This window comes from Mustela erminea, chromosome 2 (genome assembly GCF_009829155.1).
Source record: "Mustela erminea isolate mMusErm1 chromosome 2, mMusErm1.Pri, whole genome shotgun sequence".
NCBI classification, from domain to species: Eukaryota; Metazoa; Chordata; class Mammalia; order Carnivora; family Mustelidae; genus Mustela; species Mustela erminea.
Window position 1 is genome coordinate 161,510,672 of NC_045615.1, and position 26,489 is coordinate 161,537,160.

General features: G+C 42.6%; 1 protein-coding gene across 2 annotated transcripts in view; it reads left to right on the forward strand.

The window, feature by feature from the left end:
• Positions 1-12,943: 12,943 nt before the first annotated feature.
• Positions 12,944-26,489, forward strand: part of BMP2K (BMP2 inducible kinase) — a 122,042-nt gene continuing 108,496 nt past the window's right edge. The window contains exon 1 of one of the 2 annotated variants that reach the window (XM_032334693.1): positions 12,944-13,114. In XM_032334693.1, the coding sequence (XP_032190584.1) occupies positions 12,946-13,114 (169 nt within the window). In that variant the 5' untranslated portion in view covers positions 12,944-12,945. The remainder of the gene's footprint in view (positions 13,115-26,489) is intronic. The other variant, XM_032334692.1, reaches the window with a different exon arrangement.

Sequence of the window (26,489 nt, forward strand, 5' to 3'; positions counted from 1 at the left end):
AGTGGTTCTTTTCTCTGCTGGACAAATTAGAGAAGAACACAGCATTTTTCAAAGGCTCGAATACAGTATATATTCCAAGAGCTTCTGAGAAAAAGAACACTTTTCAAATAAACATTGTCTAGAGGAAAACTAATCAACAATTATCAGATTAGACTAAACAATATAGACTAGTAGTTCTTCTAAGTAAGAGTAATAAAACATTCTTCTGAACTATAGTATTAAGAAGGATAAAACTAAGATGAACCCATTTTTAATTGCTAGATAGAAGTGAAAAGATTATAGAGTTTCTTTTTATTTTACTAAATGAAGTCCTAAGCTTGAATGATATTAATGCTGAACACGAATTGGCTCATGAAGTATATTGGTTTCTTCATTTTTAATTAAACTTTTAATTTTGAGATAATTGTCAATTCATATGCTGCTGTAAGAATAATACAGAGAGATCGTATGTATCCCTTACCCAGCATCTTGTAAAACCACAGTGCAATGTCACTGCCAGGATATTTACACTGATGCAGTCGACACACACACACACACACACACACACACACACACACACACACGTTGTTGTTCTTTTACAGCCATCCCTTCTTCCCTTTATCTCCACTCTTCCAACTCCTAGAAACTACTATGTTCTACAGTTCTATAATTCTGTCATTTCCAGAATGTCATGTATGTTCTGATCCTTCGTTTGTTTGTTCCAGGATTATAGTACATAACCTTCTGAGATAGGCTTTTTTTTCACTCAGTATAAGTCTCTGGACATTCATATACGTTGTTGAGTTTAAAAATAACACCTTCCTTTTCATTACATAGTGTTCCATGTTCCCACCACAATTAGTTTAATCATTCACATGTTAGAGGACATCGGGTTGTTTTCAGTTTGGAGTTCTTATGAATAAATACTCATGCATGGTTTTTATATGAACACAAGCCTTCAGTTCTGGGATAAATGCTCAGAAGCACAATTGCTGGGTTGTATAGTGGTTGCATGCTTAGCTTTTAAAGAAAACTCCTGAACTGAATTCCAGAGTGACTATCCCACCAGCAACCTATGAGTAATCCACTTTTTATTCTTGCCAGCATTTGGTGGTGTTCCTATTTTTTAATTTTAGCCATTCTGATAGGTATGTATTGATACTTGATGGTAGTTTAATTATGCCTTTCCCTGATGGCTGATGATACTGTATATCTTTTCACATGAATTTTTATATCCTTTTGGTGAAATGTCTGTTTATATCTTTTGCCATTTTCCAGCTGGACTGTTTCTATTTTCACTATGATTTTGGAAGTTTCTTTATAAATTCTAGAGACAATTTTTTGTTGCATGTGTGGTTTATAAATATTTTTTCTGGTCTGGAGGTTATCTTTTCACACTCTAAACAGGGCTTTTCACAAGCAAAATTCCAACTCATCAATTTTTTTTTTGATTGATCATGCTTTTGTCGTCAAATCTATAAACTCTTTGCTTGGCCCTAATGTTTTATCCTTTTTTCCTGAAAGTTTTGTAGTTTTAAGGTTTACATTTGGGGCAACCTGAGTGGCTCAGTTGGTAAAGTGTCTGCCTTCAGCTCAGGTCATGATCCTGGAGTCCCAGGATTGAGTCCCTCCTCTGGCTCCCTGCTCGGTGGGGAGTCTTTTCTCCTTCTGACCTCTCCCTATCTCTTGCTCTCTCTCTCTCAAATAAATAAATAAAAGCTTAAAAAATTACCTTTGAATCCAAGATCCATTTTGAGTTAATTTTTATATATGGTGTGAGACTTACCTTCCTGTCCCATTATCCTCCCTTGTTTATACTATGAATATCTTAAATATTTCCTGTGTAGAACCATCCAGTGTTATAATTTTTGACTTTAATCATCAATGCTAATTTAGAAAACTCAAGAGGAAAGGGGAAAACTATTGTATTTACCTATATTTTTGCTTACCATATTCTTCTAATATTCTAAGTTTTCTTTTATTTTCCCCTTCTGTTTTGAGAACTTTCCTCAGCGATTCTCTCAGAATGGTGAGAGATTCTAGTTTTCCTTTATCTGAGAATTTCTTGATTTCCCCTTAATTCCTGAAGTATATTTTTGCTGGGTATAGGATTCTGGATCAACAAGTCTTTTCTTTCAGTCCTTAAAAGACTTCCCTCCTTTCTCTATTGTTTTTGATGAGAAATTTGCTGTCATTTAAATTATTTTTCCTCTAGAGGTAAAGTATTATTTTTCTCAGAAGTTTAATGTTAATGTGCTGTGGTATGGATTTGTTTGGGCTTATTTTATTTGGCTTTGCTCAGCTTCTTCCAAGGTTTTGCTTCTTCCGAGTTTTCACTTATTATTCTCTATGTTTTTTCCCAGTCCCACTCTCTCCCTCCTCTCCTTTTGATGTCACAAATCTTTTGTTTTGATCCCACCAGCCCTGGCCCCTGAGATTCTGTTCACTATTATTTTTAAATAAGTCTTTTCTATTTTATTCAGGCTCTAATTTCCAATTTATGAATTCTTTTCTCTGTCCCTTCCAATCTGCTGTTGAGCTTATCCACCAAGTTTTTTACCCTAGTTATTACACTTATTTACAATTTTCATAAAATTGTAAAATTACCAGTTGGTTCTTTTTTATATCTTCTATTTAATTTTCAAGGTCTTCTAATTTTTTGTTTCATGTGTGTTTATAATTTTTCAGTGAAGCTTTTTATCATGCCTGCTTTAAAATCTCTCATAGATAATTCTAACATTTCTGTCACTTTAATATTGGTATCTATTGGTTGTTATTTTTTTCATCTGAGTTTGGGATTCACTCATTTAATCGGGGTTCATTCATTATTGAACCTCTGAAAAACAATATTTGTTGGAGCTCTTCTTTGTTTTGGTGATTTTTAAAAGGAAAGTGATTTTTAAAAATGAAATCTAAATATTTTTGTATCGTAAGATTCTGAATCTTATTTAAACCCTTTGTTTTAATTCGCTTTCTCTGAAATCACTCAGGCAGGAGAACAGTGGACGCCATGTCCGTATGGGTTGAGGGAAGTAGAAATCAATATTCCCTATTTAGCCTCTGTTGTCATCTGATGGGGTATAGGCTCCTCATTAATGCTGTCAGGAGTAGGGTTTTTATCATTCCATATGATCTCCTCTGGCGTCACAGGTGGTAGCCTTATCCCAGCTGAGAACCTATAAAAGTGCTGACTCTCCACTAGACTTCCTCTGACACCTCAGTGGTGAGAGGAAAGAGGGTCTTATTATGGGTGAGTGGGAATGGAAATCCAAACTCCCCGTGTCATCTCCACTGACACTAAAGGGGGGCTCATTATAGGCCAGTGGGGATGAAAGGTGCTTGGCTCCCTAGTTGGCCTTTTCTGAATCCACCGTGGGGATTGGCGCCTCCTTACAGCCTAATAAGGATGGAAGTCTTGGTCCCCAATCAGCCTTTGCTAGTCTGGGTTGGGGAAGGATTACAGTATTTTCTGTTGTGTTTGGTACCACAGAAAAGTAGAGGAGCTTGGAAGCAGAGAAAGTAATGTCTGAAAAATTTTTTTCTTGCTAGGGTGACACTCTCTTTTGGTTTGAGAGAGTAGGCTTTTGCTGAGGCTTTTTTGTCTGTGCCCATTGGCATTCTGGGTTGCTTGGTTCTTCCGCTCCAAATCTAGAATATATGAGGCAGACAGAAAACTCAGCGAACTCACCACCATGTTGTCCCTTGGGTCCCAAAGTCCCTAGCTCATCAGCTTTCTTTCCACCTTTCTGTCTTTTCATGTTTATTTTATATTTTAAGTCCAGGGAGAAATAGAGAAATAGTAATAAAAAATATCTCTATTTTATCCTTCTGGAAATGGAAGCCTATAAAATAAATTTTGTTCCATAAATATGTCAAATAAAAAAGTAGTCATTATTGAACCTTCTGAAATGACGATATTTAGATCTGTGTTGTCCAACACAGTAGCCACTAGCCATATGGGAATATTTAAATTTAAATAGTTAAAAGTAGATAAAATGAAAATTCAGTTCAGTTGCACTAGCAACATTTTGAGGGCTTAGCCACATGTGCTCAGTGGCTATCATATAGGACTGTGCAGATTCAGGACACTTGGAACATCTCAGAAAGTCTATAGGACAAGAGTGAGCCAGGCACTGAACAAAATGGTTTGTGATACTACTAAATGTTGATGTAAAAAATGGTCAGGAAGAAAAATATGAACAGATGGGTAAACAAATGATTCTGCATATTCTAGGGATAGAGAGGGTATGTATTTATTTGCAAGACAAATTTGCAAAATGGACACCAACCTATTATCATCACGTGGACTGAATTTTAGTGATTCTAGCTGCATGGGTCCATTCCTAAGACAATTCCTTTTTCTATGAGTTGATGCAATTTAAAACAGCAAATGCTAATTGATACAGTAGCTGAGATTACCATGTACTTACCCTGACATTGCCTGGTATATTACATTCAGATACCATCTGACTTTGGCAAATTTTGGGCACATTCATTTAATATCATTTTATTTGATAGAGGGAGTATGTGTAGTTTACAGATTACAGTTTTTTTTTTTTTAAAACAATAAGCTGAAATGATACAAAGGCAACTTTAGCAAAAGAGTTTAACTTCAGGGCAACAAAGCACAAGCAAAGATAAAATATAGGCACATAAAATTAAAATGGTTAAAAACCATAAAGACTTCAGAACTAGAACTTCTTATTTAATTTACTCAGCAATTATTTGTAAAATGCATATATTTTTTAAAGATTTATTTATTTTACAGAGAAAGAGAGAGACAGACAGTGTGCAAATGCAGGGAGGGGCAGAGGAAGAGGGAGAGGGGAACAGACCCTTGCTGAGCAGGGCAGCCCTACATGTGGGGCTCTGTCCTGAGATCATGACCTGAGCTGAACCAAGAGTAGGGCACGTAACTGACTGAACCACCCAGGCGCCCTGTAAAATGCATATTATTAGAGTTCAACCATCAGTTTCTCAGATAAGAAATTGAGCTACAGAGAAATTGGCTTTATTACTTATTGGAAAAGTAAGGAAAAATACTTAGGCCATTTTATCGCATCCTATTAATATCATGTGGCCATAAGACGTCTGTCATGGTCATACCAGTCCTAATGGACCCCCAATTATTTGAAAAAATACCTTGAACTTTCTGCCCATATGGTTAACTTATATTTTTCTTCGTTAATTCATTCTACATATCCGGCACCTTCAATGAGCCAGAAAATTCTAGCACCAAAGTGCATTCAGTGAACTAAACAAAGATCCCTGTATGAACACTCACATTCTAGGTAAATAAAGATAAATACAATAAACAAATCCTTTTCCTGCGGAAAAGGAAAAGCAGAACAGGTTAGAGGGGAACAAGATGGGAGGTACGGAGCAGACCATCTTCGGGGACCATCATCATGGTCTGTTGCCATCCGGGCTCATCTCATACCCACCCTCCTTGATACCTTACTTAAAATGCATCCCCCCTGCCCCGCTGTGCTCCTTTAGCACTTCCTGTCTCTATTACAGCACTGAGCCTTCTGCCTTGTCTTAGATACAAATACATCTGTCTTTTCATTGAACTCTGATTCCTTAATAAAGAGAATGTGCCTTATTAATCATTTTAACCCTTGCAGAACCACACATAATGGTTGGCTTAATAAGTGTTTGTTAAACAATGAAGACTAAATTGAACACAATTTGACAAAGATCTAGTACCTTTATAAAAGGTACTTAATATAAGGTTTCAAAAATATAAGCTATACATGCAGATATTAGGTGCCCACTCTCTGTTCATACTTTCTTTCCCTCTACTAACACCCATTGGGCTAGAGAGATGGTATATGTGTCATTGGAGAAGGTTTTTATTTTCTGCTTTTGCTGAATTTCTAGTAGCAATACCACATATTAACATACCCAACAAATCAAGCAAAATAGTGTCATCAAGAATTTAAATAGGTCTTCAGAGCATTATGCATTCACCATAGAACCTACTAGATTAAGTGTTCTACCTTAGAATTTAAGCAAATTAAATAACATTATTGTTTTTATATAATACCATGGTTTCATATGAGGAAACACGATTTATGTGAAATTGTCGCTCTTTATTTTTCTTTTTGTTAATAAGCAAAAAACACAGAAATCATCTAGCTATATTCTTCTTTCTTTCATAAAACATACTGCTTTATATGACAAGAACCAGTAGAACTTGCTGGTTAAGAAGTTGTATTTCTTGAACATAATAACATACTATTTTGAAAGTGCTATTACAAACAACATTCACTATGTAATAAAGCATAACTACGAAGCTGATTTTGATTGCACATTCTGTAAGTATCCCATTCAGTAGGTATGAATAAAAGACTCCCCCTAAATAATCATATAACTGAAAGTACAAGCAGTTTTTATATTTTACTCCTTTTTAAAAATCAGGTTTAGAATTTGAAGATTTGGTTAGAGCATAATTAGAAAATGTTTAAAAATTCTTAGTAATTCAGATAGATCGAATTAGTTATTAGTATTGCTTTTTGAATAGAGATGTGACAGCATGAAATATTAATGAATGTTCTACTAGAATTGCTAATGATGGATTCTTCTGATGAAGAATTTAAAAGAAATCTCTTTTAAAGAAGAGAATCTGTTTGTTTTCTTGATATTTTTATTGAACTTAAACCTTGATGTTTCTTTCTTTAAAAAAAAAAATTTTAAAGCAAGCTTTACCCCCAAAAGTGGGGCTTGAACTCATGACCCTGAGAGCAAGAGTTGTAAGCTCCACTGCCTGAGCCAACCAGGTGTTCCAATGTTTCTCTGAAAGAAAAACATTTTATTTTTATTCCAAGTGTTCCTACAATTTATATTTCATTTAAATTTTATCCCTGGTGTGCAGGGAATTACTATAGAGCAATCATTAGAGACACAGAAATTATTCATTATGAATATTATAAGAAAGTTTATGGGTCATACATGAGAAAGTTAACAATGATGGAAGAGACAATGTGCTGGTCAGAAGCAGAACAAGTGTAAAGAATGCATAGGATGATCATGAACATGAGAAAAAAACATGTCTACGGTGACTAGTTTCAATGTTTGTTTGGCTTAGAGTTTGAATCTTATGTCTTATTTGTATTTTTCTATGTGTCTGGTACAATGTTGTGTGCATGTGTATGTATATACAGGCCTGCAATCAGTGACTATTTAATTAATTTAATTACTATGTAGGACTGGTGAAGTTGCTAAAGTTACTTTTTCTTTGAGGCTGTGTGTAAATGCTATCAAAACAAGTGACAAATTCAACAAAAACAAAAATTGTTCTATGAAATGATTTGAGAAAATTTTAGCTGTTTGACTTGATTTTTCAAGGTTTTGATCATCAGTTGCTGTATTATTATACGAAAGTTTAAATTTTAAGTGGGCCAAATCTATAGTTGGTTAATCCTCCTTGATACTAAATACCGGTTTTATTATCTCATAATTATTTTGATTAAAATGTATTATTAGACACATTTTCAAAGATCAGAAGTATTTATGTGTGTGTGCAAAATTTGAACTTGGTATCTGTCAACACAAACATTGTAGTGCACAGCTGCTACATACACAAATACATACACATAATTTATGATGTTGAAGCTTAAATGTGGTTGTCTATGAAAAGGATACAACAGGGGGACTCAACAGAGGGTATTTTATTTGCATTAAAAATGACAAGAATTTTAATAAAATGTTAATAACATGTGAATTCACTTTAGCTATACTATCTCCTTCACTCCTGAATTAAAGTCCTTACTCAGGAGTATGAATTCCTTCTGCATTTTGTCGATGCTCTGACTTGCTCCTAGTTTATCAGTAAACATTAGCTGGGTGTTGTCATGGTAAATGAAAAAAAAATGTTTCTAATCTGTCCATGCAAGTAGGCCCACTGCTGTCCGCAGATAAGAGAGAGAAGAGGAACAAGGTATAGGGATGAAGTATAAAAAATTAAAAGGTTAAAAAAAGAAAAGCATACTTATCCTTTAAGAATGATTTCCTTGAATACTATTTTTAGGGCAACATGCAAATAACATAATTGAAGGTGGTCAACGCAAATCAAATTGGAAATTTTATAATTGACCAAGTGGGTACACAAATACAATTTTCATTTTGGCTTGAAATATGCATGAAGGTGTTGTCTGATCTTCACCCAGATGAAAACAAATAATAAAATCACTTTCATATAATATCCAGTCACACTTCATAAAGAGTTTTTTGAGGAAAGATATGTAATAGGAACTTCTGTTTTACCTCTAAACAACAGTACAAATTTACCTTTGTCTACGCAGCCTCTGGTCAATTGTGACTCTCCTCTCAACGCATCTGTCTTTAATTCCTTTCTGGGACTCCAAAATGCAATTTTAAAAAGACACATTCTAAAATGCCTATTCAAAGTGGCATTGATTATTTAAGTATTTGACCGTCTAATTCAGTAAGTGTTTAGCACCCGTAATGTGGCTAATTGGACCCTGTCTGCAATGGAATTACTTTAAAATAAGAAGACATACACTGCGAATGTCCTTTGACAGTTGAGACGTACACATAACTGGCCGGCTAAGCCACACAGTGTGTTAGACTTCGCATGCAGACAAAAATGCTGCAGTGGTTTAGAGAAAGGCTGGGTTATTCTGAAGTGGGGAAGTTGGGAAAGAACTTCTCGGAGGAGGTGAGTTGAGTTGGGAAACAGCGTACGTCTAATGCAGATGGGGGGGGCAGGCAAAGACAGTGTAGGGGTCAGGGAAACAGCAAGCACAAAAGGAAAAGGGTGAGAGATGAGCCAGTAGAGAATAAACACGCCTCTTAGAGCAGATTTGCGTGTTCTGAGTGGTGGGGGCCCGGCTTCCGTTACAGTCTCAGGCTTTGCTTTCAGATCTGCTTCCGGTTTTACAGTTCTCCCCTCCCCTGTCTTTGTCTAGATGCTGTTACCTTGGGCCTCCTTTTGCTGGTGCTGTCCTCGGTTTACCCGCTTAGGTTTCCCACTCCTTTCTTTTTTTTTTAAAGATTTTATTTATTTACTTGACAGGGACCACAAGTAGGCAGAGAGGCAGGCAGAGAGAGAGGAGAAAGCAGGCTCCCTGCTGAGCAGAGAGCCTGATGTGGGGCTCGATTCCAGGACCCTGGGATCATGACCTGAGCCGAAGGCAGAGGCTTTAACCCACTGAGCCACCCTGCCGCCCCTTTCCACTCCGTTCTTGTAGCTCTGTGCACTGAGCAGTTTCCTATTTCTTTTGTTAATTTGCTTCTTTCACTCCCTGCATTACTCCCTTTGAGACTGTTCACAAAGATCCAAGAAACCGTCAGGTTTAAGATGACCCATGTACGCGGTTCCACCAGCGTTTGTTAAGCACTTGCTAGGGGGCCGGCATGTGTAGATGAAGAAGGCACCTTTCCTACCCTCCTGATGCCTTCAGCCAGGAGAAGGCTCTTTTGCGTCCCCGCTCTGCTTATGTTACCCTCTACCACCACCGCAGGTTGACGTCAGCCAAAGCAAAAAAAAGTAAAACGACGAATAAATGCGAAGAAGCCTGAAACTGACCCCAAATTAGAATCTAGCTTGTATGTGTGCAGTGCCTGTGGTGAAACGGTGACAGGGGAGTTCGGATCCTAGCCCTGTCACGTGTGCTACACTTCTGAGCAAGATGACAGGAGAGGAACTGACGTTTCTCTGTGTCCAGCACAGTCACTGGTATTGATTGTATATTATTTAATAATCATAGTTCATATCCCTTACCGGGCCCCACTCCAAAAGCAAAAGAAAATCACTACCCTCCCCCCCCCCCCCCCCCCCCCCCCACAGAAAAACCAACTCTTCCTATTTTTAGAGATGACCAAAACTCAGAAGCTTGGGTTTTCAGACACACCCGAGATCTGAGCCTGGTCTCAAGCCTCTAACCCCACCACTTTCTACATTTCAGGCTAAGTTATTCATTCGTTTATTGAATACTCACTAGATGTCATGTACATTGCTTGGGACTAGATTTTGAGAAAACAACGTGATATGACCCCTTCCCTTAAACCTCTTAGAATGCAGTAGAGAGAGACAAGCATGTAAGGAAGCCCTCTGATAGGTGTGGTTCTGGGAGTCTACAAAAGTAGGATGAGGTACAAAAGAATTCATTCTACCCAGGACTGGTCAATGGCAGAGGTCCAGGAAAGCTTCCCCGGGGAGGTGGCCCTGGAGGTCCACAGAGCCACCCATCAAACCAGGTGACTGTGAGCAAGAACAGGACATTCTAACTGGAGTCAGCACTGGGGCCTGAAACAGGATGGCAAGAAACAGAGGTGGTTCGGGGTGGCTGGAGTGAGAGTTGGGAGTAACAACATTCACTTCGCTTGTTAGAGGAAACACAGGTAACATTTATACAGTGCTAAGCATAAGGCCTGAGACATACGAGGTGCTCAATAAATGTTCCTTTTGCTCTTTGAGATGCTGCATTTGATTACCTCCCCTTCCAGCCCTGAAATTCCATGATTCTTACCATACTGTGTGAGTTCTTACTGTAGATCAGTTCATATACTGTTTTACACATGTTCAATAAATAGTCTACTACAGGTGGCAGAAGACTGGGTAAAACAAGATGTAGATTTTGGTAAAGGATTGAAACGAAATGAAATTACAATGAAATTCATTCACTGAAATGAATTTGGCTTTAAGTCTTTCTCTGTCCCTCTATAGTAACTTGAACACAGTTTTGCTGGTGTTCTGTGAATGTTGTGCAAGCATACAGATTCAGCATTGGTTCAACATACTGGGACGTAATTTGCTATTTTACCTTGGGAACTGCTCACCTGCTTCCCAAACCAGAGGAGCTGCTTTTCTGTTCCCTGAAGTTTCTAAGATCATAACATCAGCCGCACTGCTGGGTGGAGATTTGAAGGCATCATACCATACAAGCTCGATCTCAGAGCTCATCATTTCTGTACCAAGTTAATACATGTAATGCACGTTAAAATTGCACTGATACATCTCAGATATCCCCAAAGAAGCGGTTCTTATTTTACATTCTGCTGAAGTTTTATATAAATGTACTTGGGAGCAGGGTAGGCACAGGGTAGCAGAGCTAGGCCACGGAAGGGAAACACAAGAGGTAGCAAGGAGAGCGGGCAGGAACACAGCCAAGAGTGTGACTGTAACGACACAAGGACAGCCCTGCTGTGACATGTGAGCCCGAGGTGCTGTATATGCAGGGGAACCTCCCTGCCAACTGCACCCCTCCCCCTACCAGTTTAGCTGGGATGGCCATCAAAGTGTTTCTTCTGATGGTGAGGTTGCTACCACTTGCAGTCCTTTCGAAAAGCATGGTGTCTGGAGCGGGCGGCTATCCGCGGGAGTAAAAGTGTGACTATTAAGCTCCGAGCAGAGTCGGCCTGTAGGACGGAGCCGCAGCCCAGGGACAGGGCGCGCCCGACTCCCGCACAGGAGGCGCCACGCCTGGGGTTTGCGTTGGGAGAGGGTAGGAAATGCCGCCTCCGAGAGCAACGTCAGGGTCTGGCTTCTCCCCGGCCACAGCGGGCCTGTGCTCCTGCGGCCGGGGTCCCGGAGGGGCGCAGGGGGAAGCTGAGAACCGGGCGCCGCCTTCCCGGCCGCCGGCACCCCCGGTCTGCGCTCCCCGGCGGCGCTCCCCGGCCTCACGCCGCAGGCACCGAGACGCCCGCAGTCACCAGGTGGCACCGGGCCGCCGCCGCCGCCTCCTCCCGACGCGGGCGAGTCCCCGTTCCAAGGGCGGGGGGAGAATCCGGGCGCTCTGGCCGTCGGCCGGGGCGCAGCGTCCTTCCTCAGCGCGGTCTGGGCGCGGAGCGGGGCGGCAGGACGGCCCCGGCGCGACCTCGGCCGGGCCCTCGGGCTCCCCGGCGCGCACACGCACCTGCTCCGGGCGTCCGGCCGCCGCCGCGAGGCTCTCGGGCTTCGGAAAACGGCGCCTCCGCGGTTCCCGCGCCGCAGACGCGCTTCCCGGCACCGGCGCCCGCCGCTTCCGAAGTGGGTTACGGGAACCCGCTGCGGCCCCGGGCTCCCGCCGCCCACGCCCGGACGGCGAGCGGAGGCGCCTCCGGGACGCTCCGGGACGCGAACCGGCGAGAAGCCGCTGGCGGGGACGCGGCCGGCGGCGGGTTTACGCGTCCGGAGGGTCGCGGCAGCTCCTCGGCCAGACGCCGCACCCGGACGCGCGGCCGGCGCGGGGGCCTCCCCGCCCACCTCGACGCGGGGCCCCGGACGCCCGACCCGAACGCTCGCCGCCGGGACCCCGGACGCGGGACCCGGGACGCGGGACCCCGGCCTCGCCTCCGACCCCAGCCCCCACGCCGCGCCCCGCCGCGCCCCGCCGCTCCCCGCCCCCACGCCCTCCACGTGACAGAGCCGGAACCGTCACTTCCGGCGGCGCCGATCGCGCGCCTGCGCGGCCGCCGGGCCTCAGAGCGGTTGGCCGCGGCGCCGCACAGCCAACGGCCGCGAGTGGCGGGCGGCGTCGGTCCGGCTGCGGCGGCGCCGCGGGCTGCGGTCTGGGGGCGCGCGGCCGCAGAGGTCCAGCCCACTCCCCGCCGGCCCGGCCGCCCCGCCCCTTCCCCGTCTCCCTCCCCGGCGCTGCCCCCTCGCCGGCTCGCGCTCCGACGCGTCGAGGGGCGGCTGGGGCGCCCGGGGCGCTCGCGGAGGCGGCGGCGTCGCCCCCGCGCCCGGCCCCGCCCCCTCGCGCCCCGCCCCGCCCCCGGCCCCGCCCTCTCCGCCGCGCTCTGCGGGAGCCGGGCAGCTGCAGCGGAGCCGCGGAGCGGGCGGCGGGGCCGGCGCGGTGCGCTCGCGCGCGGGATGTGAGGCCGCCGGGCCGCAGCGCGCACGGACGCTCGCACGGGCGAGGGCGGCGACCCCTCGCGGACGGCCGGCCGCGCGCCGGGCCGCGGACCCGCTCCCGCGCTCGCCCTCGCGCGCCCCGCGCCCCCCAGCGCGCCGGCGGGACCATGAAGAAGTTCTCGCGGATGCACAAGTCGGAGGGCGGCGGCGGCGGCGCGGCGGGGAGCTCGGCCGGCGGGCCCGGGGCCGGCTCCGGCGGCGGCGGCTCGTCCGTGGGGGTCCGCGTGTTCGCCGTCGGCCGCTACCAGGTCACCCTGGAGGAGTCGCTGGCCGAAGGTAGGGGCGCGGGGGCTCGGCCGCAGGTGAGGGGGGCCGGGGTGGGGCGGCGGCTGGCGGCGTCCGCCCGGCCCGGGGCTCGCCCGCCCGGCGCGCCCTCCCCGCTCCTGCCCCGGGCCGCGGGGGCCGTGACGAGCGCCCGGGCTGGGTCGGCCCCGCTCTCCCGGCCGGGCTCCGGTCCCGCGGCGCGAGGGGTGAGCGGAAGACGCCCTCGCGGGCGGTGCGGGGCGCGACGGGGCCGGGGACTGGCCGAGGGGCCGGTCGTGCGGATCGAGGCTCTGCCCCGCCCGCGGTGGCGCTTCGGCCTCCGCCCCGGTCTCCGCCCGCGCTGCGGGGCGAGGACCCTGCGGACCCCGAGGTCGAGCCGCGGTCGCGCCGCTGGGTCCCCGGGGAAGCCGGCGCCGCTCTGCGCGCTCGTGTGCGGCCGGCGCTGTCCCCGGGGTGGGTCGGCGGGAGCGCGGAGCAGCGCGTGGGCTCGGAGTCCGCTCGTCCCGTCCGGAACCGGCGTCGGACCAGGGGCTGTTCGTGCCCTCGGGGCGTCTCTGGCCCTGGAGACGGGGTCGGGAGGGCGCGCGACTCCGGCCCGCCCGGCTGCGCGTCCCGCCCTCGTCCCCCGTCCCGGGCTCCGGCGGCCGATCGGGGCTCCGGCGGCGGAGCTCGCGCCCGGGGAAGCGCCGCCCCGCGCTCCGGTGGGGAGTTTCCCGTGCGAGCGGCGCGCGCGGAGGCTTCCTCGGAGCTGCGAGCTTTTCCCGCAGAACCGGACCCGGTGAGGACCGGTGAGGACGCACAGCAGACAGTCGCTCGACGGACGGTCCTTTACGTCCTGGTTGAGAGAGGTTGGAGGGAGCGGTTCTGGCTCTGAAAGTCGGACGCTGCTGTGGTTTGGACGCAGCAGACGGAGATTCCACTTAGGCTTTCTGAAACGCCATAAACAATAATGCATTAGTGCAAAAAATCTGAAGGTTTCTGTCTATAAAATATTTAAAGAGAAAGAAATGCTGACTTATTCGGGGATGGGTGTCGTCGTTTTACAAGCCACTGCCTCTAGTGAGGAGCCTAGGCACACCTTGGAGGGGGGAGAAGGAGCCTTAGCTTTTCAGAGGAATGAATATTCATGGTCATTGGTTTTGATAGATTTACTGCATGTAAAATTTCCTAGTTCTTTGTTATACCTGGATGTCAAATGTTGGTTTAGATCGAGTTGTGGCTTTTAAGAAGACATGGCTGTTAAGTTAATGCTGCACTTACACTGCTTTGAATTGTAGTGACTAATGGAACTGTGGCTTGAGTAGTATTACAGTCACTTCATTTCACAAAATCCCAGATGGGTTTTTTTTATAAAGTGGAAAGAAAACATTGACATTTCATCAAACTAGATTTTGGATTTGTGGCTTCTATCACTGCCCTAAGCATATCCTATCATTACCCTAAGCAAGTCATTTTCAGGAAAAGTTAAGTAATTTTGGAAAATGAAAATAAGAATTTCAAAGGGAGTGTTCATTCAGCCACAAAACATTAAAAAGCAGTTAAGGACTAATGTCACGTTAGAGTGTTCTACTAGCTTCTGCTATAAATTTTGCCATTTTTCTTGGGAAACTCCGTAACCAAGTGCTAGGACGAAGCAGGAGCTGAAGAAGCTGTTTTGGAAGGTGGGACTTCCCTTCCCGACACTCCAGCTCTTGGATTAGACTTTTATTTCGTAGTCGTTGGATGGGAGGGCAGACTTTCTTCCCTTGTGTATTTCTTTTCTCTTTACACATACAACTGAAATTACCCGTATTCAGTTTACTTTTTTATCCTGACAGTTTCTTCTTACTTCAAATGCTTAATATCCTCTCTTTTCCAAATAATTTAGACAATTTAGACAGGATGTTTAAACACAAAGTCTGGTTCATACTCAAGAATGATCGTTCAGTAATTGACAGATGCATGTGCTGAATTACAAGGTGAGGGCAAGTGGTGTGGAAAGGCATTAAAGTTTAGAGTACCTGAGTTGGGCAGAGGTATACCATTTAGTGGGACAAGGAATAAAAACAAAGACCAAAAAATGAAAAAATGAACTTGGTAGGTTCCTTTTTTTTTTTTTTTGCTTTGGGTCCTTGTTGTTTAAACAGGGCCAATACTGTAGGTGCTGTGCCCTGCCCTGAGGTGTTTTTGCCGTGCTACTGAAAAACGTAGGCATCTTGTTCAGAGTGACCTCTGTAGTGTCTTTGAGTCTTCAGTAAATCTACTATTCTTTCTCTCTGTCTCATATTCTCGCTCCTCTTTCTAAGTGTAGTTGTTTGTATTTACATACTTGCTTCTCATTGTTCAGAGTAGTTGTGTTTTATAAAGTCATGGGGCAGTGAGTCAGTACTGAACCACTGCCCTTTAGAAACACAGGTGTGAGGTCCTGCAAGCAAGCCCCTGTTGACAACATTTTTGTCCACCAGTCAGTATATAACCTTGTTTTATGTGGGTTTCTGTTTAAAGATCTTTTTTAACATATATTGTTGATTCATTAAAACTGAACTTACGGCTTACAGCACTGTAACTCATTTCTAAATAAAGCTTATCTAAGACACATTATTTTCTCTGTAAGGAACATTGCAGCCTCTTTGAGCTTAGGAATACTAGATGACACTTTGGCACTATGCTTGGGCCATTTTAAAAAATGAAATCAATAAAAAGCACAAAAATGAGAAAAACATGGCACTAAACAGATTTCAAAAAGGGCCCTTGTTTATAAACAAGGCAGAAAGGTATCTTGTTGTGTCCAGCCAGCCTTCTCAAAATTTTCAGCACTGTGCTTATGTCTGCAAATGATCTTGAAAATGCCATTGTATTGATTTTCGGGAATACAGATAAATTTTAGTGACTACGTGAATTTACAAATATGGAGTCCCCAAATAGTGGCAATCTCCTATGTATGTATGTGTATATGTATGTATACATACACATGCATAATATTTCTGAGTATAGATATTAGGTCACATGTATACATGTAAGTACATATTTATATATTATATATTTATTTAAAGAAATAAGCAGATTCTCGGATATATACTTATGTTGTATGTTTAAACTGTTGGGAGTAGTTTCTTCTCTGAAATAGGTACTTCTATCATTGTCTCTAGTTAAGCATGTGTATGTTTGAAATGCTTATTACACCTTATACCTTTTTAATTTCTGCTCAAAGTTTAGAGAACTAATACCGTGGAACACTTTCATGTTTTTTTCAAAAACACTTTAGTTTCAGGAGTGCATGCTAACTAAATCCAGTTTGGGCCTATAGGATTCTGATAGAGCCATATGTAAATTTAAGCTTGAAACAGAGTCAGAGTGTCAAGCATATGTATTTCAGTGTACTCTTTAAATTCTAACAAAACATAGGACTGGCTTTTTGGTCACATGCTAGTCAGAGCATTTAATGTTGATTGATAAGGTTCTCAATGTGTTTGGTTCTGTGTTGTTCTACATGTGTTTGGTACAAAGTGCTTAAATAAATGTGGAACCAGGGGACTGGGGCACTATCATAATTCGTTGAGGTCATCTAATTATGAGGTTCTCGGGTCTGGATAGGAATGGTATTTTGCATACAGTTTCACGGGTAAGGATGAGACTTTCTGTCACGGGCATGCGGGTTGTTGGTGCTGTCAGTGCAGGTAACGGGGAGACTAGGAATTTGCTAGAGAGTTCTGTGGAAGGAGTTCAGTAGCTCTCCGGTTAACTGCTTAGATTAGGGTCAGTTAATATAGGCTAAGTGTTAGCCACTTCTTACTGTTAATTTTACAGGAAGGTAGTAAAATACATTTGATTTTGCCATGTAAATCAATCTGAAAATGAGGGATTTAAGCATGATACTTCATAAGCAGAAATTGTCTTGGCTACAGTAACTTGCAGGTCAGTTTGTGAGAGGACAGAAGGGAGGATTTAACAGAAATAACGAGGAGTCTTACTGCTCCGTAACTACTTAGGAAACGCCTTTCGTGTGCCGGGCTCTGTAGTAGTCATTATTTATACAGTGGAAAATGAAACAGGTATTTCTTTGTCCTTGTGGAATTTCCAGCCTAATATAGAAGATAAAGGTTAAACAAAAAATCATCCAGTCGTGTAGATAATTTTAATAGTTGTCACGAGAAGAAAGCACAGGGGTTAGTGAGAAACTAACTGATTCAGTTTATACTGAAGGATCAAGGAAGACCTTTTTGGTATTTTACCAGAAACATGGAGCAGGAGAAAAATGAGGTAAAGGCAGTGTGCGAAGGTGTGAAGGTGGAGGTGGTGTGGGGTGTGTCACGAACGGAGAAGTCTCCGTGTGAGGAAGTTTCAGGAACTGAAATATGCCCAGAGCTGGGGAATGTAATGATTGAATCCCTTTGGAGGAAGGACCAAGATGATGTTGGAAAGATGACCAGGGTCCAGGACTTTAGGATTTTAGGTTTTATCTGAAAATGCAATGCGAAGCTACTGAAGGATTGGGGCAGTTATAGGCTCTGATTTGCCCTTTGACAAGATCATGGTGATTGCTCTGTAGAGACTGGTCGAGAGGCGGACAGATTCGGTGGCTGGTTAAGATGGTGGCAGTGGGAATGGAGAAGAGTGCTCAAGTGGGAAGACCTGGTGATAGATTGGGTTGGGGGAGGGTATTGTAGGAACTGGGGGGAATGACTGATGCAGCTCTTGGGCTTGAGGTACCATTTGCTGAGATGGGGAAGAGGAGAGAAGGAGAAGGGAGAAGGGTTAGGAGGACATCCAGGAGTTCCAGACACGTGTAGTTGAGCTGTCCGGGAGGAAATCAGCGTCAAGTGGGAAGCTGAATGTGTGGTCTGGTGCTCAGCAAAGGTGTCTGGGTTTAGAGAGAGGTATTTTTGATAAGTGAACATTTGGCTGTTATTGAAAGGCCCGGGAGAGGAGAATGTAGGGAGAGAGTATAGAATGAGAAGGCTCTCGCCGAAGGACTCTGGTAGAACACTGGCCTTAAACATTAGTGTTCATCAGAATCATTTGGGGGGCTTGGTAAGCCCCAGGTTCCTGAGCCCGAGCCCCCACGGTTTGGTTCTGTATGTCTGGGTGCGGCCGATAATTTTCATTTCTAACAACTTGCTCCCTGGTGCTGCTGCTGCTGCTGGTCCAGAAACCATACCTCAAGAAGGGCTGATTTAGAGTAAGCAGGAGCTGCAGGGAGCTGTGAAGAGGCCCGGAGAACACGGCGCTTTGAAGAGGAGGGAGTGACTTGTGTGTCATCTTGATCCCAGTTTTTGGCCACACACTCACAATTACTCATGCTTAGTTATTATTATTATTTTTCTTTACAGATTTTATTTTTAAGTAATCTTTACACCCAACTTCGGGCTTGAACTCAATCCTAAGATCAAGAGTCACAGGCTCCTTGTGCTCAGCCAGCCAGGCTCCCCGCCCCGCCCCAGTTCGTAACCTACCTTCTAAGTCTGAGCTCTGGTTATTTCCTGATAATACTCTGCTCCAGCTACCGTGTGCCATTCCCTGTTCCTTACCTATCACTACCTTTGCCTGTGTAAGCCTAGTCGCCTCACTGCTAGTTAGGATCACTCCCTTCTTCTATGGACATTTGTAGCTATTTATTTGCTTTTTCCCTCTTATCACATTTAATCTTTTGTCTTGAGATACAATTATGTAAGCACGTAGAAATACTAAGGTGGTTATTGTTCCTGTCTCATTTCCCTTAGCAGATAGTAAAATTCTTGAGGCTAGAATTACTGTCTATTAATTGCTTTTTAAATCACACAAATTGCCTTGTCATATTAAGGACCTTCAAATTCTTTACAAAGGAAACAGATTTTGACTTCAAAAAAAAATTTTTTTTTTAAATGAACACAGATGGAGTTCTTCCGTAGAATTTAAGACCTAATTCGCAAATTGAAAAGCACCGAGGGAGGGCTCTTTAGTTCTTGTCCCATCAGAGGTCTTCTGCTTAGGTCAGGGGACCCTGAATACTTGCGCGAAGACAGACTTTTTCTTTTTTATAAACCTGCACATTCATGTTTACAGCACCTTTATTCATCAGCCAAAAACTGGAAACATGGATGCTTGGTTGGCTCAGTCAGTTAAGCTTCTGTCTGCTTTCCACTCAGGTCATGATCCCAGGGTCCTGGGATTGAGCCCCTCATCAGGCTCTCTGTTCGGTGGGGAAGCCTGCTTCTCCCTCTCCTTCTGCCCCCCCCACCCCCCCGCTATGTTCTCTCCCTTTCTGTCAAATTAAAAAAAAAAATCTTAAACAAAAAACTAGAAACAGGAGGAGTCAGCATCATGGTAGTATAAGATGTACCTCTTTTTTTAAAAAAATGTGGGATTTATTTATATATTTTTAAATTTTAATTCCGACATAGTTAATATACAGTGTTTTATTAATTTCGGGTGTATGGTATAGTGGTTCAGCAATCACATATAAGTGAAGACAAACTTTTGAAGACAGCATTTAAGGCTAAGTGTTATTTTAGTTAGCCTCCTTGAAACCGCAAAGGAAGATAACCTGAATGTCCTCTTAGAGTTATCTTTCTCTGTTGGCATATTTTTCTTTATTTTGCAAAGGTGGCTGAATTTAAAGAAGGAAAGTATCGTTACATGCAGTTGTGTGTAATATAATTGGTTTTTGACAATGAGCTCTTTGAGGGCAGGTTCTCGTTTATCTCCGTATCTTTAGTTTCTGTCCGCAATTTTGTTGTTGTTGTTGTAGTTGAATTAAACTCTCAGAAAGCATCGTTTCCTCTTTTATAAGATGGAGTTAATATTTATTATGAAGATTAATAGGTAATATGTGCTGTTAAGCAGATAATGTAGGATAGTACTTAACAGTGCATGCCAAGTCTTTCAATAAATGTGGGCCAGTTTTAGGTTCAGATTTGGTTATCAGCTTTCTGTGAAATCTGCTTCTGGATTTGTGGTAATTTGCTTGTAGAGTAGGTATTTATCTTGAATTTATCTTGAATTATAGTTGTAAAAAATTTGAATTATTTTAATTAGATAAATATTTTATGTCATTTAGCAATATATAGCTTTTCAGTTTCAATCAGCTATATAGAATTTTTACCTTGATAGCAGCATACTCTTTGACGATGAGATGAAAGTGATTTGTAGCAAAAGACATTACATAGACTCTCACACGCTTCGCTTGTGCGATATGTTATCATTGTGGGGATAGTTCTTTGGTTGTAATTTTGATTGCTGTTTTCTCTAGAAGTGGCAGTTTTATTCAAGGACACTAAAGCAATTCCCAATTTTCAATATTTTGAAAAAAGTGTGGAAATTATGCATTTATGTCCAAAAAAGTGCTAAATTGCACTAACATCATATTTCTTTGCTTTTAGCTACAGTCAGCTTTGTTCGGTTAATACTGACTTTGTCATGCTGAGCAGTTCAGGAAGGTTGACTTTGGTTATTTAAAAAAGAGTAGAAATAAGTTAATACTTGTTAGCATCTTTCCATTATGGGATCTGCAGGAGGGAAAAATAGAAAAGATCCCTGATGTTACTCATGTTACGGAACATACTGCGAGGTGGAATTGTTTGTCCTTACGTTGATTCTGGGCCTTTAGTGTTCTTTACTATCTTACTTGTGCATTATCTTGTTCTCTTTAACTCCTTCTCTACCCCCTTTTTTTTGGGTCAAAATTTGAAGTACAACACTTATTAGAACCTATTTGGTAGCTATCAAAAGGATTCGGGGTTTGACTTGGAATTCTGAAATTAAGAGTCCTGAGTGGTGATTTCAAAGCTATAGAAAGGTTTCATCAGAAGGAGCTGTGAGTGTTTATTCTTGGTTTTATCCTGGATCCATCTCGTGAATCATCCGCCTACTCACAAGTCTACTATTTTTAGGAAACTGAGTTGGGAAGTTGAGTGGTTAATGACCGAACTGTTTTAAGTAGTTGGGCACGTAGTTAATTTGGAGAGTCCTTTGTCTGCGTGTATCATCTTTACAAATGAGGTCAGTCAGCACATTTCTGCTAACCGGCTCACGTCTCTCTGCAGGAAAGTGGTTGTATTGGGCTTTTACACAGATACTTTTATTTTGGAATTTTTGGTTCTTGTCTTGTAGAATTCCAGTAAAGTTTAAGGGCATAGTTTGGGATGTAGCCTTTAGAGAGGCATTTTGCAGTGAATATTATTAAAAAATATGAAACAGTTGTTGCTGCCTATTTGCCTATTTTAACTTTTCATTAAATTTTCAAAACGGTGCCTTCTTGGAGGCAGCTATTTAAAAAAAAAAGGGCAAAACTTGGAGCTGGGCCAGCTGATATTCTGTTACGCTACTGACTTGCATTGTGACATTTTGATTTCACTCTCCTTAAGAAAAAAATGAAGTGGATAAAAATGAATCTGTAACATCTTTTTTCCATTTTAGCGTTCTCCCATTCTGTTTGTGTGATGGATTCTTCCTGCTTCTCTGATACGAGAGGAGCTTGGGAAAGGAGGGATAAGATAACAGTTTTAGGACCGAGACCGTAATGAAAGGATTATGTGTGATAATCATGCATTTGAGTTCTTTGACAAGTATAGATTAGCAATTTATTTTTTTAATCCCACAGCATAAAATTATTTCTTAATCCTTGTGAGAAAGTCCTTTCTAGGAAGTTGCCTTATTGAGTACCCTTTAAGATAAGGGGATTGGTGCTCAGATAAAATCCTGTGGCATTTCAGAGTACTATTTAGTTTCAAAGGATATGCCACCGTAATAGATTCTTTTATCATTTTAATCCTTTGTGTTCTCCAAGTGACTCATATTTTGGAGAGTATCTGGAGGTAAAGAAATTTTCGTGTTTTTCAAGTTTTATTTTGGAAAGAATGTGTAAGGAAGAGCGACAGTACTTTGTCTTAGTACTTTCTCTTAGTTGGTGGATTGAAAGTTTACCCGTGCTAATATGTGAAGAGTTGGCGACTTTGTTTCCAGTGCTGTCAGTTCTAGTTTGGACCACCCCCCCCCCCCACCTTTTTAAAAAATTGTATTTTTATTTATTTATTTGACAGAGAGCACACGCAGGGGGAGCAGCAGAGAGAGGGAGAGCAGAGAACCCGATGCGGGCCTCAACCCCAGGACCCTGGGATCTGACTCCAGCCAAAGGCAGCCTGCTGAGCCACCCAGGCTCCCCTCTAGTTTGGGGTCCTTACTAGCTCTTATAGAATTGGGTTTTCACTCAGACTCTTCCTCCCCTTTTACTTACCAAATCACCTCTTGTATTCCTCCCAGTTTTTCTTCCTGAAGTGGACTTCTGATCATTTGCCCAACTCATTACTCTGGGATTCAAGGCCCTGTGCGGTGGGACCCCAATGCCCAACGCAGGTCTTAATCCCTCTCTCACTCCAACCCTAGGACTTGACATTTCCTGTTCTTTGCTCTTGCTTTTTCATTCCTGTTTTTCAGTTCATGTTGTTACATTGCCTGGAATGCAGACACCTGCCTCCCCACTCTATTTTAAATGTATCTTGTAGGATACAGTTAAAATACAGTTACTTTCTTGCTGTCTTTATTTTTCTATGAAACCCCTGTGTGCAACCAAGTGAGGGTAATCCTGCCTTCCTCCGAGGTTCTGTGTTGTAACTGTTGCTCCGTTGCTCCTATTGCCCTTACTTGTCGCAGCTTTGTTCTGTTCTAAGACAATGTGTAATACAAAGTTTCCTCTACTGCAGGATTAAAAGTTCCTTTAAGATTAGACTTGTATCCATCTTATCTCTTATCTCTTTTCTCTTAGGGTGCTGTACTCATGTAGGTATTTGGTACATTTGTAAGAGATTAAATTTTTGAACTGAAGAGCAGCCAGAGGCCTGTAAACATTTACTATAAAACAATTGGATAACAACATACTTGACATATCCAAGTTCGGCTGATGCTTGGGAGTAGGTTGGCCCCATTTTTCAAGTTATGTCCTTTTACAGAAACTGAAATAAGTAGAGATATTTGCTGATAATACAGGTACAGCATTATCTAGATGAATGAAAAAAAATACTACCAGATTTATTTCTGGATTCCTGGCCTGTTTCATTTCTGTAGTGATTACACAAATAGTCTATCTTTGTTCTGTGGGTACTGCGTTGCTCCTCTTACTAGGTGTGACTCTCCACAGTGTTCTAACCGAGTTCCCTTGACCCATGTCGGCTTTAGAGAGAGCCACTACTGTGGGACAGAGAGGATAGACAGGACTAAAGTATGTGCTCCAAATACCTAATCTTACAGTGACAATGTTGGAAATGCTCAACTGGCTATGGGTTTCTCTTGAGAGGTTGATAGTTACCAAGGCTTACTGGGAGAACTGCTGTCCGAGAGAAAGACAATGAAGAAGAAGGGGATCTCGTATCCTCAGTGCCCTGGGGAAGAAACTACTCGATTATGACCTTGCGGGACCCCTCTAACTAGTATGTCTAATATTGGAGGTGCTTTTCTCAGTAGAGAGACCTTCAGTTTTCTTTTAGATTAGGGAATTTGTAAGCCTGGCATAAGAGACCAGAGGGAGCAAACCAAGGCTTCATGCAGTTCTGTTAATAACTAATCATTATCACCCTCGACATTCTGTTCCTTCTTTGGTTTGGGAGAGAGGTTTCCAACACACCACTTCCCCTGTCTAATTGCTGTGTTTACTTATTTTCCTTAATTTTTTGTGCCTGGGTTATTGTTAGAGCTGGCTGGAGCTTTTTACACTTTTAAGTATTCTCTTTTGAATGAGATTGTGTGTGGTTGGTCTAGATTTTACTATTCATTCTGGAATCATTAAGATATTAGTATTAAATGATTTACATATAATATAGTAAAATATTTTACTTAATGAATATTGTCAGGACACTTATTAGGGAGTGGGATTATGCATCACTGGCCATGACCCAATTTTTCATTCTCTTGCCTGCGTAACAGAATCTCTCCTACTGAATGTTAATGGTCTATTCTTTGTATATAAAAAAATGATGGCACTGACTCGTGATCAATAGGACATAGGTTTTGAGTTATTTTTCCAGAAGTAGGATGTGTATATGCTCTCTATACATAGGCCTTTAATGGTCTCTTCTCTGATCAATAGGAGAAGTTTATAAGATAGTTTACTGGTGTTGTAAGCAATAATGAGATCTGAAGAGTTTTGTTTTGTTTTATTTTCTTACCAACTAGCCTAGTTCAAATCCTAGTGAATAGTTAACTGGATTGTTAAATCTGTTAATTTTTTATCTTTTAGCAAAATATCGTTTGTATAATCCAAAGGAGGAATTCTAAGGATCTCAATTCAAATTGATATATATTTTTAAAATATACTGAAACTAGCTGTTAGGGGTGACAACTCAAGAAATGTTACAAATCCATGAGTTTTTTTGTTTTTAAGTATATGTTGTGTTTGTGTCACTTTGCTGATGGTACTCTGTCCTTGCGCAGTATTGGAAGCGAGTTTGCGAGGTGCTGTACGAATCTGTAGTGTTCAAAGTAGAACGGAACTAATGGCCAGATGTTGTGGGGTCAGTTCATTGATTTTTGTTTTTTGGAAGACTGAACACAGGGATGAAGGTGTTGGGTGGTGTACAAGAATCTAAGTTGAGGGTAAGGTCTTCTTGACTTCCTTCAGAAAACATTTTGAAATATTATTCTAACTGGTATTGTTGGATTAACAGTCTTTCTTTTAAAAGGCTAGTGCACCCCAGAGTCACACCGTTAGTGTTTTGGAGGGAGGAATTTCGGTCTTGTGACTTCAACCTCTTTCCGCTGCATGTGGCTTCCTTAACTGGCTCCTGTGCACATACAGGCATTGGCTTTTGATTGGAGTGGGGACTTTAAGGAGGCTTAAGGGACTAGGGGACTTTGACTGTTCTGGAGGCAGCTGGAGGATTCGTGGGCGCCTGCAGAGGCTGAGGTGGAAGGAGGTGCTCCCAGCCACTTTGGAGTTAAAGCTTCCCCCCTTCGCTTTTCCCTGAGGCCATCAAACCATGTGTGCAGTTGTTTAGGACGTCAGGATTCATTTTACAAAGTTTAAACAAAATTTTTACAAAGTTTAAAATTGCAGTTATCCCCTAAATAAAATTGCAGCTTACCCCAAAATGAGTCTCTTGTCTCGGTATAGAAATGTTCATTCGTAAATGAAATAATGTATTTGCGAACTGTAAAGTAAGTAGCATAAAGTTGCATGACTCTAGCTCCTTCAGTTGAATGTACCATGGCAACATCTAGAACTGCTATAAAACACGAGGAAAGTGAAAGAAGAGACGAGCTGAATTCTTACTCTCTACTTCCTTCGGTTCCTGGTTCAAACTTAGGAACTTTAAGGCTTAGTGCTGTCATGTCAAATCTCTTTTTGCATTCCATTTAACAAATTCGTGCTACGTGTATTTAAAATAAAGAGGAACAAGGTTTTGTCAGATTTTCATATTATTGGTTATGGTACAAATACATTTGACTTACACCTGGAATACTAATCTTCTGAGTGTTTGCAGGAGAAATGAGTGCCTATGGCATCATTAAACAGTTTTCTTAAAAATGACATGACAATGCTTCTGTGATACATATGGCATATTTTTATACACATACAGGTGAAAAGTCAGAAGAGTTCTTGATATATGATTTAAAAATATTAAAATTTCTAAATTTTTTGGTTAAAATGCTACAGTTATTCCTATCATTATCAAGAAGCATATATCTAGTGTCTCGATTTTTCTGAGTAGGAGAGCTTTTTAAAATTTTTTTATTTTATTTTATGTTTTAATTTTTAAAGAAGATTTTATTTATTTATTTGACAAGGAGGAAGAGGAGAACAAGCACAAACAGGTGGGGTTGGGGGAAGGGGAGGAAGAATGGCCGAGGGAGAAGCAGGGAGCCTGCTGTAGGGCCTGTTCGCAGGACCCTGAGATCATCACCTGAGCCGAAGGCAGATGCTTAACCCACTGAGCCACCCAGGTGCCCCTAGGAGAGCTTTTTTTTTTTTTTTTAAATTGAGATATAATTGACATAAACATTAGTTTCAGGTGTATAATATAATGATTGCATCTTTGCACAAATTGCAAAATGATCACAGTAAATCTGGTTAACATCCATCATTCATTTTTAGTGTAGTTACAAATTTTTTTTCTTGTGATGAGAACTTCTGAGATCTACTCTTTCAGCAACTTTCAAGTATAGAATACAGTGTTCACTACAGCTGGCATGCTCTGCTGTACATCTTGAAGCCTTAGAGCTTTTTTGTATCAAATTATACCCCCAACCCCTTCTGCCTCTGATTATCTGTTTCTCCTTTACTCCCAACTTCAGAGGCTGTGTCCCTCATTTATCTAATCTGCCCTGTTTCTTTCTCTATCAACTATCTGATTTTTCTTGTTTTCTGCTTGTTTTTAAAATTCTTATTATATCTCATGTCTGCTCAGCATTTAAGCCTGTTTGTTTCTCTCATCTTAAAAGG